This window comes from Poecile atricapillus, chromosome Z, assembly GCF_030490865.1.
Source record: "Poecile atricapillus isolate bPoeAtr1 chromosome Z, bPoeAtr1.hap1, whole genome shotgun sequence".
NCBI lineage: Eukaryota > Metazoa > Chordata > Aves > Passeriformes > Paridae > Poecile > Poecile atricapillus.
Genome location: NC_081289.1, coordinates 388,322 through 406,342, shown reverse-complemented (window position 1 = coordinate 406,342; position 18,021 = coordinate 388,322). Strand labels below are relative to the sequence as shown.

The 18,021-nt window shown below is 63.4% G+C and overlaps 1 protein-coding gene across 1 annotated transcript in view; it reads left to right on the top strand.

Annotated features, from left to right (window-relative positions):
• Positions 1-18,021, top strand: part of LOC131573848 (staphylococcal nuclease domain-containing protein 1-like) — a 96,282-nt gene that overhangs the window by 10,642 nt on the left and 67,619 nt on the right. Inside the window, 6 exon segments of the mRNA XM_058828160.1 lie at positions 1,266-1,426; positions 3,269-3,360; positions 4,490-4,645; positions 5,442-5,548; positions 6,749-6,839; positions 15,760-15,873. Of these exon segments, the coding sequence (XP_058684143.1) occupies positions 1,266-1,426; positions 3,269-3,360; positions 4,490-4,645; positions 5,442-5,548; positions 6,749-6,839; positions 15,760-15,873 (721 nt within the window).

The window sequence follows — 18,021 nt, the reverse complement described above, 5'->3', positions numbered from 1 at the left end:
CCCTGCCCCGGCTCCGCTCCAGGAAGGAATTTTGGGATCCAGGGGTTTCCCTGGGAATCTCAGCACTGCAGGAAGGGTCTCCCTTCCCTTTTCCAGCCCCAGCTTCCAGAAAAATCCCTCGGGATGGATTCAGAGCCTCCCAAATCCCAGAATGACTTGAGATGGGATCCAGGGACCTTCAATGCCATCCCATTCCAATCCCACCATCCCAGGCTGCTCCAAGCTTTCCTTGGCCATTCCCGGGATCCAGGGGCAGCCCCAGCTGCTCTGGGCACCCTGTTCAGAATCCCTGGATTTGCTGTGGCAGGGCTGGGATGGGCTCGTGGTCACTCTGGTGGCCTTTCAGGGTGTGCAGGATGGGGTGATCCATGGATTCCCATGGGATGTGCCTTCCCCGCTTTCCCAAACTTGCTGTGCCCTGCTGGGAGTCGGGAACGCTGCAGCCTTGGGAAGGGTTCCCCGGGTTCCTTGGGTTCCTCAGAAGGGTTCCTCGGGTTCCTCAGGTTCCTCGGGTTCCTCAGGTTCCCTGGGTTCCTTGGGGAGGGTTCCTGGGGTTCCTCGGGTTCCTCGGGTTCCTCAGGTTCCTCAGGTTCCTTGGGTTCCTCGGGAAGGGTTCCCCGGGTTCCTCGGGAAGGGTTCCCCGGGTTCCTTGGGAAGGGTTCCCCGGGTTCCTTGGGAAGGGTTCCTCGGGTTCCCTGGGTTCCTCGGGAAGGGTTCCTCAGGTTCCTTGGGAAGGATTCCTGGGGCTCCTCGGGTTCCCCGGGTTCCCCGGGATCCTTGGGTTCCTCATGAAGGGTTCCTCGGGTTCCTCGGGAAGGGTTCCTCGGGTTCCCCGAGTTCCTTGGGAAGGGTTCCCCAGGTTCCCACTTTGTTCCCGCTGTTCCAGGGGGCGGGAGGAGCCGGGCTGGGCTGGCAGGGGTTGGGCTGGAGGCTCGGGATGGGGACGGAGGCTCCGTGTGCCACAGCCCCGAGCAGAGCCGGCTGGCAGGGGTTGGGCTGGAGGCTCGGGATGGGGACGGAGGCTCCGTGTGCCGCAGCCCCGAGCAGAGCCGGCTGGCAGGGGTTGGGATGGAGGCTCGGGATGGGGACGGAGGCTCCGTGTGCTGCAGCCCCGAGCAGAGCCGGCTGGCAGGGGTTGGGCTGGAGGCTCGGGATGGGGATGGGGACGGAGGCTCCGTGTGCCGCAGCCCCGAGCAGAGCCGGCTGGCAGGGGTTGGGATGGAGGCTCGGGATGGGGATGGGGACGGAGGCTCCGTGTGCCGCAGCCCCGAGCAGAGCCGGCTGGCAGAGCTGGAGGAGCAGGCCCGCAGCGCCAAGAAGGGAATGTGGAGCGAGGGCTCGGGCTCGCACACCGTGCGCGACCTCAAGTACAGCCTGGAGAACCCCCGGCACTTCGTGGACTCCCTGCACCAGAAACCTGTCAATGGTAACGTGGCCCTGTGTCACCATGTCCCTGTGTCACCATGTCCCTGTGTCACCATGTCCCCATGGCCCTGTGTCACCCTGTCCCTGTGTTCTTGTGTCCCTGTGTCACCATATCCCCATGGCCCTGTGTCCCTGTGTCACCCTGTCCCTGTGTCCCTGTGTCACCCTGTCCCTGTGTCCCTGTGTCACCATATTCCTGTGTCACCATATTCCTGTGTCACCATGTCCCTGTGTCACCATATCCCCATGGCCCTGTGTCACCCTGTCCCTGTGTTCTTGTGTCCTTGTGTCACCATATCCCCGTGGCCCTGTGTCCTGTGTCACCATGTCCCTGTGTCACCATGTCCCTGTGTCACCATGGCCCTGTGTCACCATGGCCCTGTGTCACCATGGCCCTGTGTCCCTGTGTCACGATGTCCCTGTGTCACCCTGTCCCTGTGTCCCTGTGTCACCATATTCCTGTGTCACCATGTCCCTGTGTCACCGTGTCCCTGTGTCACCATGTCCCTGTGTCACCATGTCCCTGTGTCACCCTGTCCCTGTGTCCCTGTGTCACCATATTCCTGTGTCACCATATTCCTGTGTCACCATGTCCCTGTGTCACCATGTCCCTGTGTCCCTGTGTCACTATATCCCCATGGCCCTGTGTCCCATATCCCTGTGGCCCTGTGTCACCATGTCCCTGTGTCCCTGTGTCACCATGTCCCTGTGTCACCATGTCCCTGTGTCACCGTGTCCCTGTGTCACCATATCCCTGTGTCACCATGTCCCTGTGTCACTGTGTCACTATATCCCCATGGCCCTGTGTCCCATATCCCTGTGGCCCTGTGTCACCATGTCCCTGTGTCCCTGTGTCACCATGTCCCTGTGTCACCATGTCCCTGTGTCACCGTGTCCCTGTGTCACCATATCCCTGTGTCACCATGTCCCTGTGTCACCATATTCCTGTGTTCTTGTGTCCCTGTGTTCCTGTGTCCCTGTGTCACCGTGTCCCTGTATCACAATATCCCTGTGTTCTTGTGTCCCTGTGTCACCATATCCCCATGGCCCTGTGTCACCATATCCCTGTGTCTCTGTGTCACCATGTCTCTGTGTCACCATATCCCTGTGTCCCATATCCCTGTGTTCCTGTGTCCCCCTGTCCCATGGTCCTGTGTCCCTGTGTTGTCCCCATGTCCCGTTCTCCTGTGTCCCTGTGTCCTCACATCCCTGTGTCCCTGTATTCCTGTGTCATGTCCCCATGTCCCATGTCCTTGTGTCCCTTGTCCCTGTGTACTGTGTCCCTGTATTCCCATATTCTCTGTGTCCCCGTGTCCTCATATTCCCGTGTCCCCATATTCCCATGTCCCCATGTCCCCATGTCCCGTGTCCCCGTGTCCCCATATTCCCGTGTCCCCATATCCCCATGTCCCTGTGTCCCCATGTCCCTGTGTCCCCATGTCCCTGTGTCCCCATATTCCCATGTCCCCATGTCCCCGTGTCCCCATGTCTCCGTGTCCCCATATCCCAGTGTCCCCATATCCCAGTGTCCCCATGTCCCTGTGTCCCCATGTCCCTGTGTCCCCATATTCCCATGTCCCCATGTCCCCGTGTCCCCATGTCTCCGTGTCCCCATATCCCAGTGTCCCCATATCCCAGTGTCCCCATGTCCCCATGTCCCCATGTCCCCATATTCCCATGTCCCCATATCCCCACGTCCCGTGTCCCCATGTCCCCACGTCCCGTGTCCCCATGTCCCCACGTCCCGTGTCCCCATGTCCCCATGTCCCCGTGTCCCCGTGTCCCCATATCCCCATGTCCCGTGTCCCCATGTCCCCGTTGGGATGATCTCCTGTGTCCGCAGCCATCATCGAGCACGTTCGTGACGGCAGCGTGGTGAGAGCTCTGCTGCTGCCCGACTTCTACCTGGTCACTGTCATGCTCTCGGGGATCAAGGTGAGCCCATTCCCGATTCCCGCTGCAATTCCTGCTGTGCAGTTCCCGCTGCAATTCCCGCTGCAATTCCCGCTGCAATTCCCGCTGCAATTCCCGCTGCAATTCCCGCTGTGCAATTCCCGCTGTGCAATTCCCGCTGTGCAATTCCCGCTGTGCAATTCCCGCTGTGCAATTCCCTCCTGCCCAATTCCCTCTGCCTAATTCCTGCTGCCCCATTCCCACAAACTAATCAGGATCAAAATGTCCAGGAATCCCGGGATGGTTTGGGATAGAAGGGACCCCCAAACCCCCCCAGTGCCCCCCACACCTCCCACTGGCCCAGGCTGCTCCCAGCCCCAGGCTCCAGCCTGCCCTTGGCCACTGCCAGGGATCCAGGGGCAGCCACAGCTGCTCTGGCAATTCCAGCCCAGCCAGCAATTCCCAATTCCCAACATCCCAACATCCAGCCCTGGCCTCTGGCACTGGCAGCCATTCCCTGGCTCCTGGCCCTGCAGCCCTGTCCCAGTCCCTCTGCAGCTCTCCTGGAGCCCCTTCAGGCCCTGCAGGGGCTCTCAGCTCTCCCTGGATCCTTCTCCTCTCCAGGGGAACATTCCCAGCTCTCCTGGAGCCCCTTCAGGGGCCCTGGAATGTTCTGGAAGCTCTCCCTGGATCCTTCTCCTCTCCAGGGGAACATTCCCAGCTCTCCTGGAGCCCCTTCAGGCCCTGCAGGGGCTCTCAGCTCTCCCTGGATCCTTCTCCTCTCCAGGGGAACATTCCCAGCTCTCCCAGGCTGGATCCCTGGGAACTGAGGGGCTCCAGGCCTGGAGCAGCTCCGGGGTCTCCTCTGGGCTCTCTCCAGCAGCTCCAGGTTCCTCTCCAGGTTCCCAGGGCTGGAGTTGGTTCCCGTTTCCCGGGGCATTCCGAGGGCTCTGTCCTTTCACAAATTCCCGGATTTCAGCCCCTGAAGCCCCCCTGGAGCCGGGGAATGGGGGCAGTCTCTCCTCCCCTGTGGTTTCCCAGCCCATTCCCGATGTTCCCGGTGCTATCCCGTTCCCATTCCCGATGTTCCCGGTCCCATCCCGTTCCCATTCCCGATGTTCCCGGTCCCATCCCGTTCCCGTTCCCGATGTTCCCGTTCCCATTCCCGCAGTGCCCCACGTTCAAGCGCGAGGCCGACGCCGAGGTCCCGGAGCCGTTCGCGGCCGAAGCCAAATTCTTCACGGAGTCGCGGCTGCTGCAGAGGGACGTGCAGATCGTGCTGGAGAGCTGCCACAACCAGAACATCCTGGGCACCATCCTGCACCCGGCAAGTGCTGCTCCAGGGACAGGGGGTGCCTGCCAGGGGTCACGGGGATCCTGCTGATCCTGGGGATCCTCTGATCCTGGGGATCCTCTTATCCTGGGGATCCTGCTGATCCCTGGGGATCCTGCTGACCCCTGGGGATCCTCTGGTCCTGGGGATCCTCTGATCACAGAGATCCACTGATCCTGGGCACCATCCTGCACCCGGCAAGTGCTGCTCCAGGGACAGGGGGTGCCTGCCAGGGGTCACGGGGATCCTGCTGATCCTGGGGATCCTGCTGATCCTGGGGATCCCCTGATCCTGGGGATCCTGCTGATCCTGGGGATCCTCTGATCCTGGGGATCCTCTGATCCTGCTGATCCCGGGAATCCCCTGATCCTGGGGATTCCCTGATCCCAGAGATCCTCTGATCCCAGGGGGTGCTGCTGATCCCAGGGATCCTCTGATCCTGGGGATCCTCTGGTCCTGGGGATGCTGCTGACCCTGGGTGATCTCACTGACCCCTGGGGGGATCCTGCTGATCCCTGGCATGCTGCTGACCCCAGGGGGACCCTGCTGACCCTGGTGGGATCCCACTGACCCTGGGGGATCCTGCTGACCCTGGGGGGATCCTGCTGACCCTGGGGGGAGATCCTGCTGACCCTGGGGGATCCTGCTGACCCTGGGGGATCCTGCTGACCCTGGGGGGAGATCCTGCTGACCCTGGGGGGAGATCCTGCTGACCCTGGGGGATCCTGCTGACCCTGGGGGATCCTGCTGACCCTGGGGGATCCTCTGACCGTGCTCGTGCTCCCCACAGAACGGGAACATCACGGAGCTGCTGCTGCGGGAGGGCTTTGCTCGCTGTGTGGATTGGTCCATCGCCGTCTACACCCGCGGCGCCGACAAACTGCGCGCGGCCGAGAGGTGGGGAGGGGATCCCTGCTGATCCCTCTGATCCCAGTGATCCTGCTGATCCCTCTGATCCTGCTGATCCCAGTGATCCCGCTGATCCCTGCTGATCCCAGTGATCCTGCTGATCCCAGTGATCCTGCTGATCCCAGTGATCCTGCTGATCCCTGCTGATCCCTCTGATCCCTCTGATCCCAGCTGATCCTGCTGATCCCAGTGATCCCGCTGATCCCTCTGATTCCAGCTGATCCCTCTGATCCCAGCTGATCCCTCTGATCCCTCTGATCCCAGCTGATCCCAGTGATCCCGCTGATCCCTGCTGATCCCTCTGATCCTGCTGATCCCAGTGATCCTGCTGATCCCTGCTGATCCCTCTGATCCCTCTGATCCCAGCTGATCCTGCTGATCCCAGTGATCCTGCTGATCCCTCTGATTCCAGCTGATCCCTCTGATCCCAGCTGATCCCTCTGATTCCTGCTGATCCCTCTGATCCCTCTGATCCCAGCTGATCCCAGTGATCCCTCTGATCCCTGCTGATCCTGCTGATCCCAGCTGATCCCAGTGATCCTGCTGATCCTGCTGATCCCTGCTGATCCCAGTGATCCCTCTGATCCTGCTGATGCCAGCTGATCCCAGCTGATCCTGCTGATCCCAGTGATCCCTCTGATCCCTCTGATCCTAGTGATCCCTCTGATCCCAGTGATCCCTCTGATCCTGCTGATCCCTCTGATCCCTGCTGATCCCAGTGTTCCCTCTGATCCCACTGATCCCAGCTGATCCCAGTGGTCCCTGCTGATCCCTCTGACCCCACTGATCCCAGTGCTCCCAGTTGCATCCATGGGGTGCCCAGAGCGACTCCAGCCCCCCCCCGCCCTGTGTGGTTCCTCAGGGCTGGGATCCCCTGGGATCCCCTGGGATTTCTGGGATCCCCTGGGTCTCTCCCAGGGCTGTCCCGAGTGTGTCCCAGCCCCGTGTGGCTGACCCGGGCTGGGGTCCCCTGGGATCACTGGGATCCCCTGGGATCACTGGGATCCCCATGGATTGCTGGGATCCTCTGGGATCACTGGGATCCCCTGGGTCTCTCCCGGGGCTGTTCCGTGTGTCCCAGCCCCGTGTGGCTGACCCGGGCTGGGATCCCCTGGGATTGCTGGGATCCCCTGGATCTCTCCCAAGGCTGTTCCGTGTGTCCCAGCCCCGTGTCCTGTCCCCACCCAGGTTTGCCAAGGAGCGCAAGCTGAGGATCTGGAGGGATTACGTGGCCCCCACGGCAAACCTGGACCAGAAGGACAAACAGTTCATGGCCAAGGTGAGCGGGGGGGGCTGGGGGGGATCTTTGGGGATCTTTGGGGCCTTTGGGGCACAGGACGGGGTCCCCAGCTCCAAGGGGGGACAAACTCCACTGGATCTCTTGGCTGGATCCCTCTGCTGGATCCCAGCCATGGATCCCAGCCATGGATCCCAGCCATGGATCCCAGCTGTGGATCCCAGCCATGGATCCTGACCATGGATCCCAGCAAGGGATCCCGGTGATGGATCCCCACCATGAATCCTGGCCATGGATCCCAGCCATGGATCCAGATATGGATCCTGGCCATGGATCCCAGCAGTGGATCCCAGCCATGGATCCCCACCATGGATCCCAGCGATGGATCCCAGTTGTGGATCCCGGGACACTCGAGGCTGGAGAAGGGAAGGAGGAGCCCTGGGAGAGGTTTTGGCTCTGGGCAGGATCCGGGGGGGGTCCCGGCACCTCACACCGGCCACGGGACCAGGGATCGGGTCTGCATCGATCCCAATCCTCCAGGGGAGGGAATGGCTTCCCATGGATCCATTCCCAATGTTCCCAGGGAATGGCTGCCCAGGGATCCATTCCCAATGTTTCCAGGGAATGGCTGCCCATGGATCCATTCCTGATCCTCTGGGGAATGGCTGCCCATGGATCCATTCCTGATCCTCTGGGGAATGGCTGCCCAGGGATCCATTCCCAATGTTCCCAAAGTCTGGAGATGCTGCTGAGCCCCGCTCCTGCTGGGTGCTGGTGTGTTCCCTGTCCATGGATTCCATGGGGATCCCTGTCCCTGGATTCCGTGGAGATCCCTGTCTGTGGATTCCGTGGAGATCCCTGTCCCTGGATTCTGTGGGGATCCCTGTCCCTGGATTCCGTGGGGATCCCGTCCCTGGATTCCGTGGAGATCCCTGTCTGTGGATTCCATGGGGATCCCTGTCCCTGGATTCTGTGGGGATCCCTGTCTGTGGATTCTGTGGGGATCCTTGTCCCAGCACAAATCTGGAGGATCCAGAGGGAGGTGAAGCTGCGTGGGATGATCCAGGTTGGGATGATCCCGGCTGGGATGGTTCTTGGTGGGATGATCCCGGCTGGAATGATCCCGGTTGGGATGATCCCGGCTGGAATGATCCCGGCTGGGATGATCCCGGTTGTGATGATCCCAGCTGTGATGATCCCGGCTGGAATGATCCCGGTTGGAATGATCCCGGTTGGGATCCGTGAGCTGCGGGATCCGGTTGGGATCCGTGGATCAGCCCCACTAGATGGAGCTCCAGCCTCGCCCAGGCAGCAGCTCCGGAGCCGCTGGAATTTCCTGGGAATGCGCAGCAGCCGCATCCGACCCGATCCCTGTGCGGGGTCAGAGCCGGCCCCGGGGCCTCCTTCCAGCTGCTCTGGTCCTGTCGGGATCGGGATCGGGATTGGGATCGTGTCCGGGGATCCTGGAGAAGAGCAGGAATGGGATCAGGCCTGGCAGATCCCAGGGAAGAGCAGGAATGGGATCAGGCCTGGCAGATCCATGGGAGCAGCAGGAATGGGATCAGGCCTGGCAGATCCATGGGATGAAGGAATGGGATCAGGCCTGGCAGATCCATGGGATGAAGGAATGGGATCAGGCCTGGCAGATCCATGGGAGCAGCAGGAATGGGATCAGGCCTGGCAGATCCCAGGGAAGAGCAGGAATGGGATCAGGCCTGGCAGATCCATGGGAAGAGCAGGAATGGGATCAGGCCTGGCAGATCCCAGGGAAGAGCAGGAATGGGATCAGGCCTGGCAGATCCATGGGAGCAGCAGGAATGGGATCAGGCCTGGTAGATCCATGGGATGAAGGAATGGGATCAGGCCTGGCAGATCCATGGGATGAAGGAATGGGATCAGGCCTGGCAGATCCATGGGATGAAGGAATGGGATCAGGCCTGGCAGATCCATGGGAGCAGCAGGAATGGGATCAGGCCTGGCAGATCCCAGGGAAGAGCAGGAATGGGATCAGGCCTGGCAGATCCATGGGAAGAGCAGGAATGGGATCAGGCCTGGCAGATCCCAGGGAAGAGCAGGAATGGGATCAGGCCTGGCAGATCCATGGGAGCAGCAGGAATGGGATCAGGCCTGGTAGATCCATGGGATGAAGGAATGGGATCAGGCCTGGCAGATCCATGGGATGAAGGAATGGGATCAGGCCTGGCAGATCCCAGGGAAGAGCAGGAATGGGATCAGGCCTGGCAGATCCCAGGGAAGAGCAGGAATGGGATCAGGCCTGGCAGATCCATGGGATGAAGGAATGGGATCAGGCCTGGCAGATCCATGGGAAGAGCAGGAATGGGATCAGGCCTGGCAGATCCTGGGGGGATTTGGGTGCTGGGGTTGGATGAGGCAGGGATGGAGAAGCTCTGGAGCTGCCAGGACAGCAGGAGCTGCTCCAGCCCCGTCCATGGGGAGCTGATCCCGTGGGAATGGATCCTGTGGGAGCTGATCCCATGGGAAACTGATCCTGTGGGATCAAGTCCGCTGGGATGAGGTTGGGAATGGCTCCTGTGCCCACTCGGGCGGCTGTGCCAGGATCTGTGCCAGGATCTGTGCCAGGGCTGTGCCAGGATCAGTGCCAGGATCTGTGCCAGGATCAGTGCCAGGATCTGTGCCAGGATCTGTGCCAGGATCAGTGCCAGGGCTGTGCCAAGATCAGTGCCAGGGCTGTGCCAGGGCTGTGCCAGGGTCTGTGCCAGGATCAGTGCCAGGGCTGTGCCAGGATCAGTGCCAGGATCTGTGCCAGGGCTGTGCCAAGATCAGTGCCAGGATCTGTGCCAGGATCTGTGCCAGGATCTGTGCCAGGATCTGTGCCAGGGCTGGAGCTTTCCCTGGGATCGTGGGGATCGAGGCCCGGTGCTGTGGGGTGTGATCCCCCCAGGTTTGTGGGCAGGTTTCACAGGATCCCCCGATCCCCCGGCTCTGTGGGATCCCCTGGGCTGGGCTCAGGTTTCACAGGATCCCCCGATCCCCCGGCTCTGCGGGATCCCCCAGGTTATGGGGTAGGTTTCACAGGATCCCCCGATCCCCCGGCTCTGGGGGATCCCCCGGGCTGGGATCGCTCCCGGTTCCGCTCCAGCAGGATCCGGATTCCCCGGGATCCCCCAAACACCGCGTCCCGATTTTGGGGAGGGGACCCGAGCCTTCCTCCTCCTCCCGCGGGCTCCATCCCGCTCCTCGCCGGGCTCTGGAGCTCGGCCTTGGGCAGCCGCAGCCCCCCCGCGATCCCGGCTCACTTTGGGCTTTATTTTGGGGTTTTTATCCAAAAATCCCGGATTTTGTGAGCAGCGGGACCGGAGCCCGGGGGCCCCGCGCGTGTCCCGGGGCTGGGGCCGGGCTGGAGCCGCGCTCGGCGCTGCGAGGAGCGCTGGAAGCGGCGGAGCTGCCGCAGGAGCTGCTGGAGGGGGAGGAGGAGGAGGAGAAGGAGGAGGAGGAGGAGAAAGATCCCAACCTGCCTTTGCAGCGATCGACCGCGGCAAATCCGGCAGATTTTGGGGGCGCGGGGCTGGGCTGGGGGCGCTGGGGAGAGGCTCGGGCTCGCTCGGGGGGGTTCGGGGCTGGTGAGGAGAGGAGAAAAGCGGAGGATGGGAAATGTCGGAGGGGCTGCAGGAGCTCCCGGAACGGCTGCGTCAGCTCCCGGGAGCTGCGGGATTTGGGGCATCCGGGGATGCGCCGGCCCGGGAGCATCCTCTGCAGCCCCGGGGCTCGGGGTCCGGATCCCCCCGATGGGACCGGAGCCGCCTCCTCCCAGCCGCGATCCTGTTCCCTTTGCCCGGAGGGTCCTGCTCCCCCCGGTGGGACCGGCCCGGAGCTGCCTCCTCCCAGCCCCGATCCTGTTCCCTTTGCCCGGAGCTCTCCTCCCAGCCCCGATCCTGTTCCCTTTGCCCGGAGCCGTCTCCTCCCAGCCCCGATCCTGTTCCCTTTGCCCGGAGCCGTCTCCTCCCGGTCCCGATCCTGTTCCCTTTGCCCGGAGCTCTCCTCCCAGCCCCGATCCTGTTCCCTTTGCCCGGAGCTCTCCTCCCGGTCCCGATCCTGTTCCCTTTGCCCGGAGCCGTCTCCTCCCAGCCCCGATCCTGTTCCCTTTGCCCGGAGCTCTGCTCGCGGCCGGATCATCCCGGAGCTCGCCGGGATGAGGCAGAGCCGAGCCCCGGAGCTGCTGCCGAGCGCCAGGCGCTGCCAAAGCCCCTCCCAAGGACAGTTTTGGTTTGGGGGGACACTGGAGCCTCTCGTGGTGCTGGGCTCTGGCTCCCCAAGTGCCGCCGTCCTTGCTTTGGGGGTGCTCCTGGTGGTGCCCCGGGACTCGGGAGCCTCGGGAGCTGGGACAGGTGGGGGGGTCGGTCCGTGTCTGCCCCAGCTCCAGTGAAACCACCCAGGGTGGAATCCCAGCACCCTGAGATCTCATCCCAGCACCCCGAGATCCCATCCCAGCACCCCCAAGGTCCCATCCCAGCACCCCGAGATCCCATCCCAGCACCCTGAGATCCCATCCCAGCACCCCGAGATCCCATCCCAGCACCCCCAAGGTCCCATCCCAGCACCCCGAGATCCCCGGGTCGCGGCCGTGCGGCTGCTGTCTGTCTGTCTGTGTCTCTGTCTGTCTGTCTGTCTGTCTGTCTGTCCGTCTGTCTGTCCGTGGCTGTTGCATGGATTGGGATCAGAGTTTGGAATCAGCTGCACCTTCAGGGCCCATCCAGGGTTTGTGGGGGCCGGCTCCTGATGCCAGAGCCCCCGGGAGGGTGGGATTTGCAATTCCCGGAGGAAGAGCTGCTTCCTCCTCCTCCTCCTCCTCCGGCCGGGCTGCTCCCGGCTCTGGACTGGGAGCTCTCGTGTCCTGTACTGGTCCCAGTTCTGCTCTCAGCTCTGGACTGGGAGCTCTCGTGTCCTGTACTGGTCCCAGTTCTGCTCTCGGCTCTGGACTGGGAGCTCTCGTGTCCTGTACTGGTCCCAGTTCTGCTCTCAGCTCTGACTGGGAGCTCTCGTGTCCTGTACTGGTCCCAGTTGTGCTCCCGGCTCTGGACTGGGAGGTTTCGTGTCCTGTACTGGTCCCAGTTCTGCTCCTGGCTCTGGACTGGGAGCTCTCGTGTCCTGTACTGGTCCCAGTTCTGCTCTCAGCTCTGGACTGGGAGCTCTCGTGTCCTGTACTGGTCCCAGTTGTGCTCCCGGCTCTGGACTGGGAGCTCTCGTGTCCTGTACTGGTCCCAGTTCTGCTCTCAGCTCTGGACTGGGAGCTCTCGTGTCCTGTACTGGTCCCAGTTGTGCTCCCGGCTCTGGACTGGGAGGTTTCGTGTCCTGTACTGGTCCCAGTTCTGCTCTCAGCTCTGGACTGGGAGCTCTCGTGTCCTGTACTGGTCCCAGTTGTGCTCCTGGCTCTGGACTGGGAGGTTTCGTGTCCTGTACTGGTCCCAGTTCTGCTCCCGGCTCTGGACTGGGAGCTCTCGTGTCCTGTACTGGTCCCAGTTCTGCTCTCAGCTCTGGACTGGGAGCTCTCGTGTCCTGTACTGGTCCCAGTTCTGCTCTCAGCTCTGGACTGGGAGCTCTCGTGTCCTGTACTGGTCCCAGTTCTGCTCTCGGCTCTGGACTGGGAGCTCTCGTGTCCTGTACTGGTCCCAGTTCTGCTCTCAGCTCTGGACTGGGAGCTCTCGTGTCCTGTACTGGTCCCAGTTCTGCTCCCGGCTCTGGACTGGGAGGTTTCGTGTCCTGTACTGGTCCCAGTTCTGCTCCTGGCTCTGGACTGGGAGCTCTCGTGTCCTGTACTGGTCCCAGTTCTGGTCTCGGCTCTGGACTGGGAGCTCTCGTGTCCTGTACTGGTCCCAGTTCTGCTCTCGGCTCTGGACTGGGAGCTCTCGTGTCCTGTACTGGTCCCAGTTCTGCTCTCAGCTCTGGACTGGGAGCTCTCGTGTCCTGTACTGGTCCCAGTTGTGCTCCTGGCTCTGGACTGGGAGGTTTCGTGTCCTTTACTGGTCCCAGTTCTGCTCTCAGCTCTGGACTGGGAGCTCTCGTGTCCTGTACTGGTCCCAGTTCTGCTCTCGGCTCTGGACTGGGAGGTTTCGTGTCCTGTACTGGTCCCAGTTCTGCTCTCAGCTCTGACTGGGAGCTCTCGTGTCCTGTACTGGTCCCAGTTGTGCCGCCCTGTGTGTCCCCAGTACTGGGGATGGGCAGAGCCTGGGGTGGGTGATTGGAGGCTTTGCTGGGATCGGCTCTCGCAGGAGGAACCGTTCCCTGTAAATGAGGCCAGGGCTGCGGGCTCGGTGCCCCGAGCGGCGGCGGGAGGGGGCGGCCGGGCCGGGCCGGTGCCCCGGGGCCGTTCCCGGGGCCCGGAGCGCTCTGGCTCTGCCGGGAGCTGGGACAAGCCGAGCTCATCCTCCCGAGCCGCTGTCAGCGGGGCTCTCGCGGGCGGGAGAGGCCACAGGAAATCCTGGATCAGGGAATTGGATGCGGCGGGCTGGGAGCGTGGGGACACCGAGGGACCCGTCCTGTGGCACCGGCGCTGGCACCGTGTCACCCCCGGGAGCCTCCCGCAGGAGGAGGCAGCGGCTGCCCGGGGAGGGTGGGCACCCGTGGGTGTCCCTTGTGCCACCCTGCTCTGTCCCGATGGCACCGGCGTCCCTTGGGAGCCCTGGCTCCGGGTGCTGTGTCCTGCTGTGTCCCTGTGTCCCCTGTCCTGTGTCCTGTGTCCCCTGTCCTGTGTCCTGCTGTGTCCCGTGTCCCCCTGCCCTGTGTCCTGTGTCCCCTGTCCTGTGTCCCATCCTGTGTCCTGTTGTGTCCTGTGTCCCCTGTCCTGTGTCCCATCCTGTGTCCCCTGTCCTGTGTCCTGTTGTGTCCTGTGTCCCCTGTCCTGTGTCCCCTGTTCCTGGGTCCTGCTGTGTCCCCTGTCCTGTGTCCTGTGTCCCCTGTTCTGTATCCCTGTGTCCTGTGTCCGTTCAGCTACATCCCATGTCCTACATCCCATATCCCGCTGTATCCATATCCCACTGTATCCATATCCCGCTCTATCCCATATCCTGCTCTATCCCGCTCTATCCCGCTCTATCCCGCTCTTTCCCGGTGTATCCGTGTCCTGTATCCTGCTGGCAGCCAGCTCATCCCGGCTCGGGGTCCCGTGAGTTCGTCCTGCCGGGAAGGGGCTCTGGGGGCCCGAGGGGCTCGGCCGGTCCCCGCTGCTGCTCCCGCACGGCTCCGGGGGCCGGGAGCTGCTGGGGCACCGGGAGCCGCTGGGGCACCGGGAGCTGCTGGAATACCGGGAGCTGCTGGGGCACCGGGAACTGCCGGAGCACCGGGAACTGCCGGAGCACCGGGAGCTGCTGGGGTACCGGGAGCACCGGGAGCCACTGGGGCACCGGGAGCACCAGGAGCCGCTGGGGTACCGGGAGCACCGGGAGCCACTGGGGCACCGGGAGCTGCTGGGGCACCGGGAGCCGCTGGAATACCGGGAGCCGCTGGAATGCCGGCTGCTGCCTCCTGCCAGGGAATAAATGCGATGTGATGGCGCTCCCGGGGCTCCCGGGGCTCCGTGTGCTGGATGTGTAACGGAGCGCGGGATCTGCCCCCGGAGCTGGCCCGGCTGCAGCGGCTCCGCTCGCATCCCGATTTTCCCGAGTCTCGGCGGGAGGAAGGAGAGAGGCCGCTCCCTCCTCGGCCCTGGATGCCCTGGAGCGTGAGATTGGATTACCGCACTTGGCAGCAGCTCGGCTTTGGGCTGCTCCTGCCGAGGGAACATCCCGGAGCCGGGAGAGGCCGGGGCGATCCCGGCGGCTTTGCCGAGCGCCGCCGGTCCTCGGTGTCTGCTCAGATCTGAATTCCTCAAATCCCGCTCTCCCTGCCGGGCAGAGGGGGCTGGAGCGGGGCCAGCTCTGCCTGCGGCTCCCGGGATGTGCGGTGTGGGATCCGGGATGAGCCACAGCTCCTGCAGCCCCGGCACTGGGGGAACTGGGCTGTGCTGGGAGCGGGGGAAGGTCCCTGTCCTCCACTGGGAACATCCAGAACAGCCCACTCGGCCGGGCTGCAGAACCGGGAATGTTAAACACGAGTGTCCTGAGCTGGAGCCAGAGCTGGGGATGTTCCCCTGGAGAGGAGAAGGATCCAGGGAGAGCTTCCAGAACATTCCAGGGCCTGAAGGGGCTCCAGGAGAGCTGGGAATGTTCCCCTGGAGAGGAGAAGGATCCAGGGAGAGCTGAGAGCCCCTACAGGGCCTGAAGGGGCTCCAGGAGAGCTGCAGAGGGACTGGGACAGGGCTGCAGGGCCAGGAGCCAGGGAATGGCTGCCAGTGCCAGAGGCCAGGGCTGGATGTTGGGATGTTGGGAATTGGGAATTGCTGGCTGGGCTGGAATTGCCAGAGCAGCTGTGGCTGCCCCTGGATCCCTGGCAGTGGCCAAGGGCAGGCTGGAGCCTGGGGCTGGGAGCAGCCTGGGCCTGGGGAGGTGTGGGGGGCACTGGGGGGTTTGGGGGTCCCTTCCCACCCACCCATCCCGGGATTCCTGGAATTTCTGATCCTGATTATTTCGCTCCCACCAAGGGCTGTCCTTGCTCCCTCCTCCCTGAGCATGGTCCCGGTGTCCGGCTGGTGCTCCTGCCCCTCTGGAATTGTCTCTGGAATGTTCTGCAGGGGGCTGGGCCCTGGCACAGGACACACACGGCTGGCAGTGCCCGGGGGTCACCACGTCACCATCCCGGGACCCCCAGGACCCCCGGGACAGTCAGGCTGGAGCTGGGGCCGCTCTCTGTGCTGGGCATGGCTGGCAGCGCCGGGGGCACCTGGCCCTTGGTGTGCCCAGGTGTGCCCAGGTGTGTCTGGGTGTGCCCCATTGTGCCCAGGTGTATTTGGGTGTTCCCAGATGTGTTTGGGTGTGTCCAGGTGTGCCCAGGCGTGTCTGGGTGTGTCCAGGTGTGCCCAGGTGTGCCCACACTCCGTCTCTGTCCCCAGGTGATGCAGGTGCTCAATGCCGACGCCATCGTGGTGAAGCTCAACTCCGGGGACCACAAAACCATTCACCTGTCCAGCATCCGACCCCCGCGGCTCGAGGGGGACAGCAGCCAGGTGACACCGCGGGGACAGGGAGGGGACAGTGCCTGGGGACAGCGCCTGGGGATACTGCGGGACACGGAGGGGACAGGGGAGGGCACAGGGGACAGTGCCTGGGGACACTGCGGGGATGGGGAGGGGACAGGGAGGGGCCAGCGCCTGGTGACACTGTGGGGCCAGGGAGGGGCCAGGGAGGGGCCAGCCGGGGGCCGGGAGTGGCTCTGCGTGGAGACCCCTCCCCGTGGGGCTCCTGCTCTGTCTGGGGTGAGCGAGCCCCCCGTTCCCTTCCTGTGGGATCCCATCCCGTGGGATGCAGGAGGGGCTGGAACGGGCTCTGGTGGCTGCGGGAGGCGGCTCCGTCCCTCCTTTCCTGCCCCTGTTCCGTGGCTGCTCCGGAGCACTGCGGGACATTCCCATGGGATTTGTGTCCCAGCCGTGGGGCAGCCCCGGGAGAGCTGCCGGAGATGGCTCCAGGTGAATGAATCCCTGGATTCCCTCCCGGGGCCGTGGGGCCGGCCGGGCTCGGGGAGCTCTGCCCCATCCCGGAGCAGCTCGTGATGCCGTCAGGAGCCGGAGCGTCGGGAAGTGCCGCATTGTTCCCGCACAGTTTGCTCCTGGCTCTGTGTTTGAAGGGACATGAAAGCACCGGGATGAGCTGGGATCGGGCACCAGGAGCGCCCTTGACCCTGCTCAGAGCTACAGAGCTCTGTGGGAAACGGGACACGGCCCCGATGTGTGCTGAGCATCCCTGACCCTGCTCTGAGCTCTGTGGGAAACGGGACACGGCTCCGATGTGTGCTGAGAGCCCCTGACCCTGCTCAGAGCTCTGTGGGAAACGGGACACGGCCCCGATGTGTGCTGAGAGCCCCTGACCCTGCTCTGAGCTCTGTGGGAAACGGGACACGGCCCCGATGTGTGCTGAGAGCCCCTGACCCTGCTCTGAGCTCTGTGGGAAACGGGACACGGCTCCAATCTGTGCTGAGAGCCCCTGACCCTGCTCTGAGCTCTGTGGGAAACGGGACACGGCTCCAATCTGTGCTGAGAGCCCCTGACCCTGCTCTGAGCTCTGTGGGAAACGGGACACGGCTCCAATCTGTGCTGAGAGCCCCTGACCCTGCTCTGAGCTCTGTGGGAAACGGGACACGGCCCCGATGTGTGCTGAGCATCCCTGACCCTGCTCGGAGCTCTGTGGGAAACGGGACACGGCTCCAATCTGTGCTGAGAGCCCCTGACCCTGCTCTGAGCTCTGGAGCTCTGTGGGAAACGGGACATGGCTCCGATCCTGTGCTGAGAGCCCCTGACCCTGCTCTGAGCTCTGGAGCTCTGTGGGAAACGGGACATGGCTCCGATCCATGTGGTGCACCTGATCCTGCTCAAAACTCTGGAGCTCTGTGGGAAACGGGACATGGCTCCAATCTGTGCTGAGTGCCCCTGACCCTGCTCTGAGCTCTGTGGGAAACGGGACACAGCCCCGATGTGTGCTGAGAGCCCCTGACCCTGCTCTGAGCTCTGTGGGAAACGGGACACGGCTCCAATCTGTGCTGAGAGCCCCTGACCCTGCTCTGAGCTCTGTGGGAAACGGGACACGGCTCCAATCTGTGCTGAGAGCCCCTGACCCTGCTCTGAGCTCTGGAGCTCTGTGGGAAACGGGACACGGCCCCGATGTGTGCTGAGCATCCCTGACCCTGCTCGGAGCTCTGTGGGAAACGGGACACGGCTCCAATCTGTGCTGAGAGCCCCTGACCCCGCTCTGAGCTCTGTGGGAAACGGGACACGGCCCCGATGTGTGCTGAGTGCCCCTGACCCTGCTCTGAGCTCTGTGGGAAACGGGACACGGCCCCGATCCTGTGCTGAGAGCCCCTGACCCTGCTCTGAGCTCTGTGGGAAATGGGACATGGCTCCGATCTGTGCTGAGTGCCCCTGACCCTGCTCTGAGCTCTGTGGGAAACGGGACACGGCCCCGATGTGTGCTGAGTGCCCCTGACCCTGCTCTGAGCTCCGGAGCTCTGCGGGAAACGGGACACGGCCCCGATGTGTGCTGAGCATCCCTGACCCTGCTCTGAGCTCTGTGGGAAACGGGACACGGCTCCAATCCATGCCATGCACCTGATCCTGCTCTGAGCTCCGGAGCTGTGCCAGGATTTGGGATGAGGGATCGGCCCC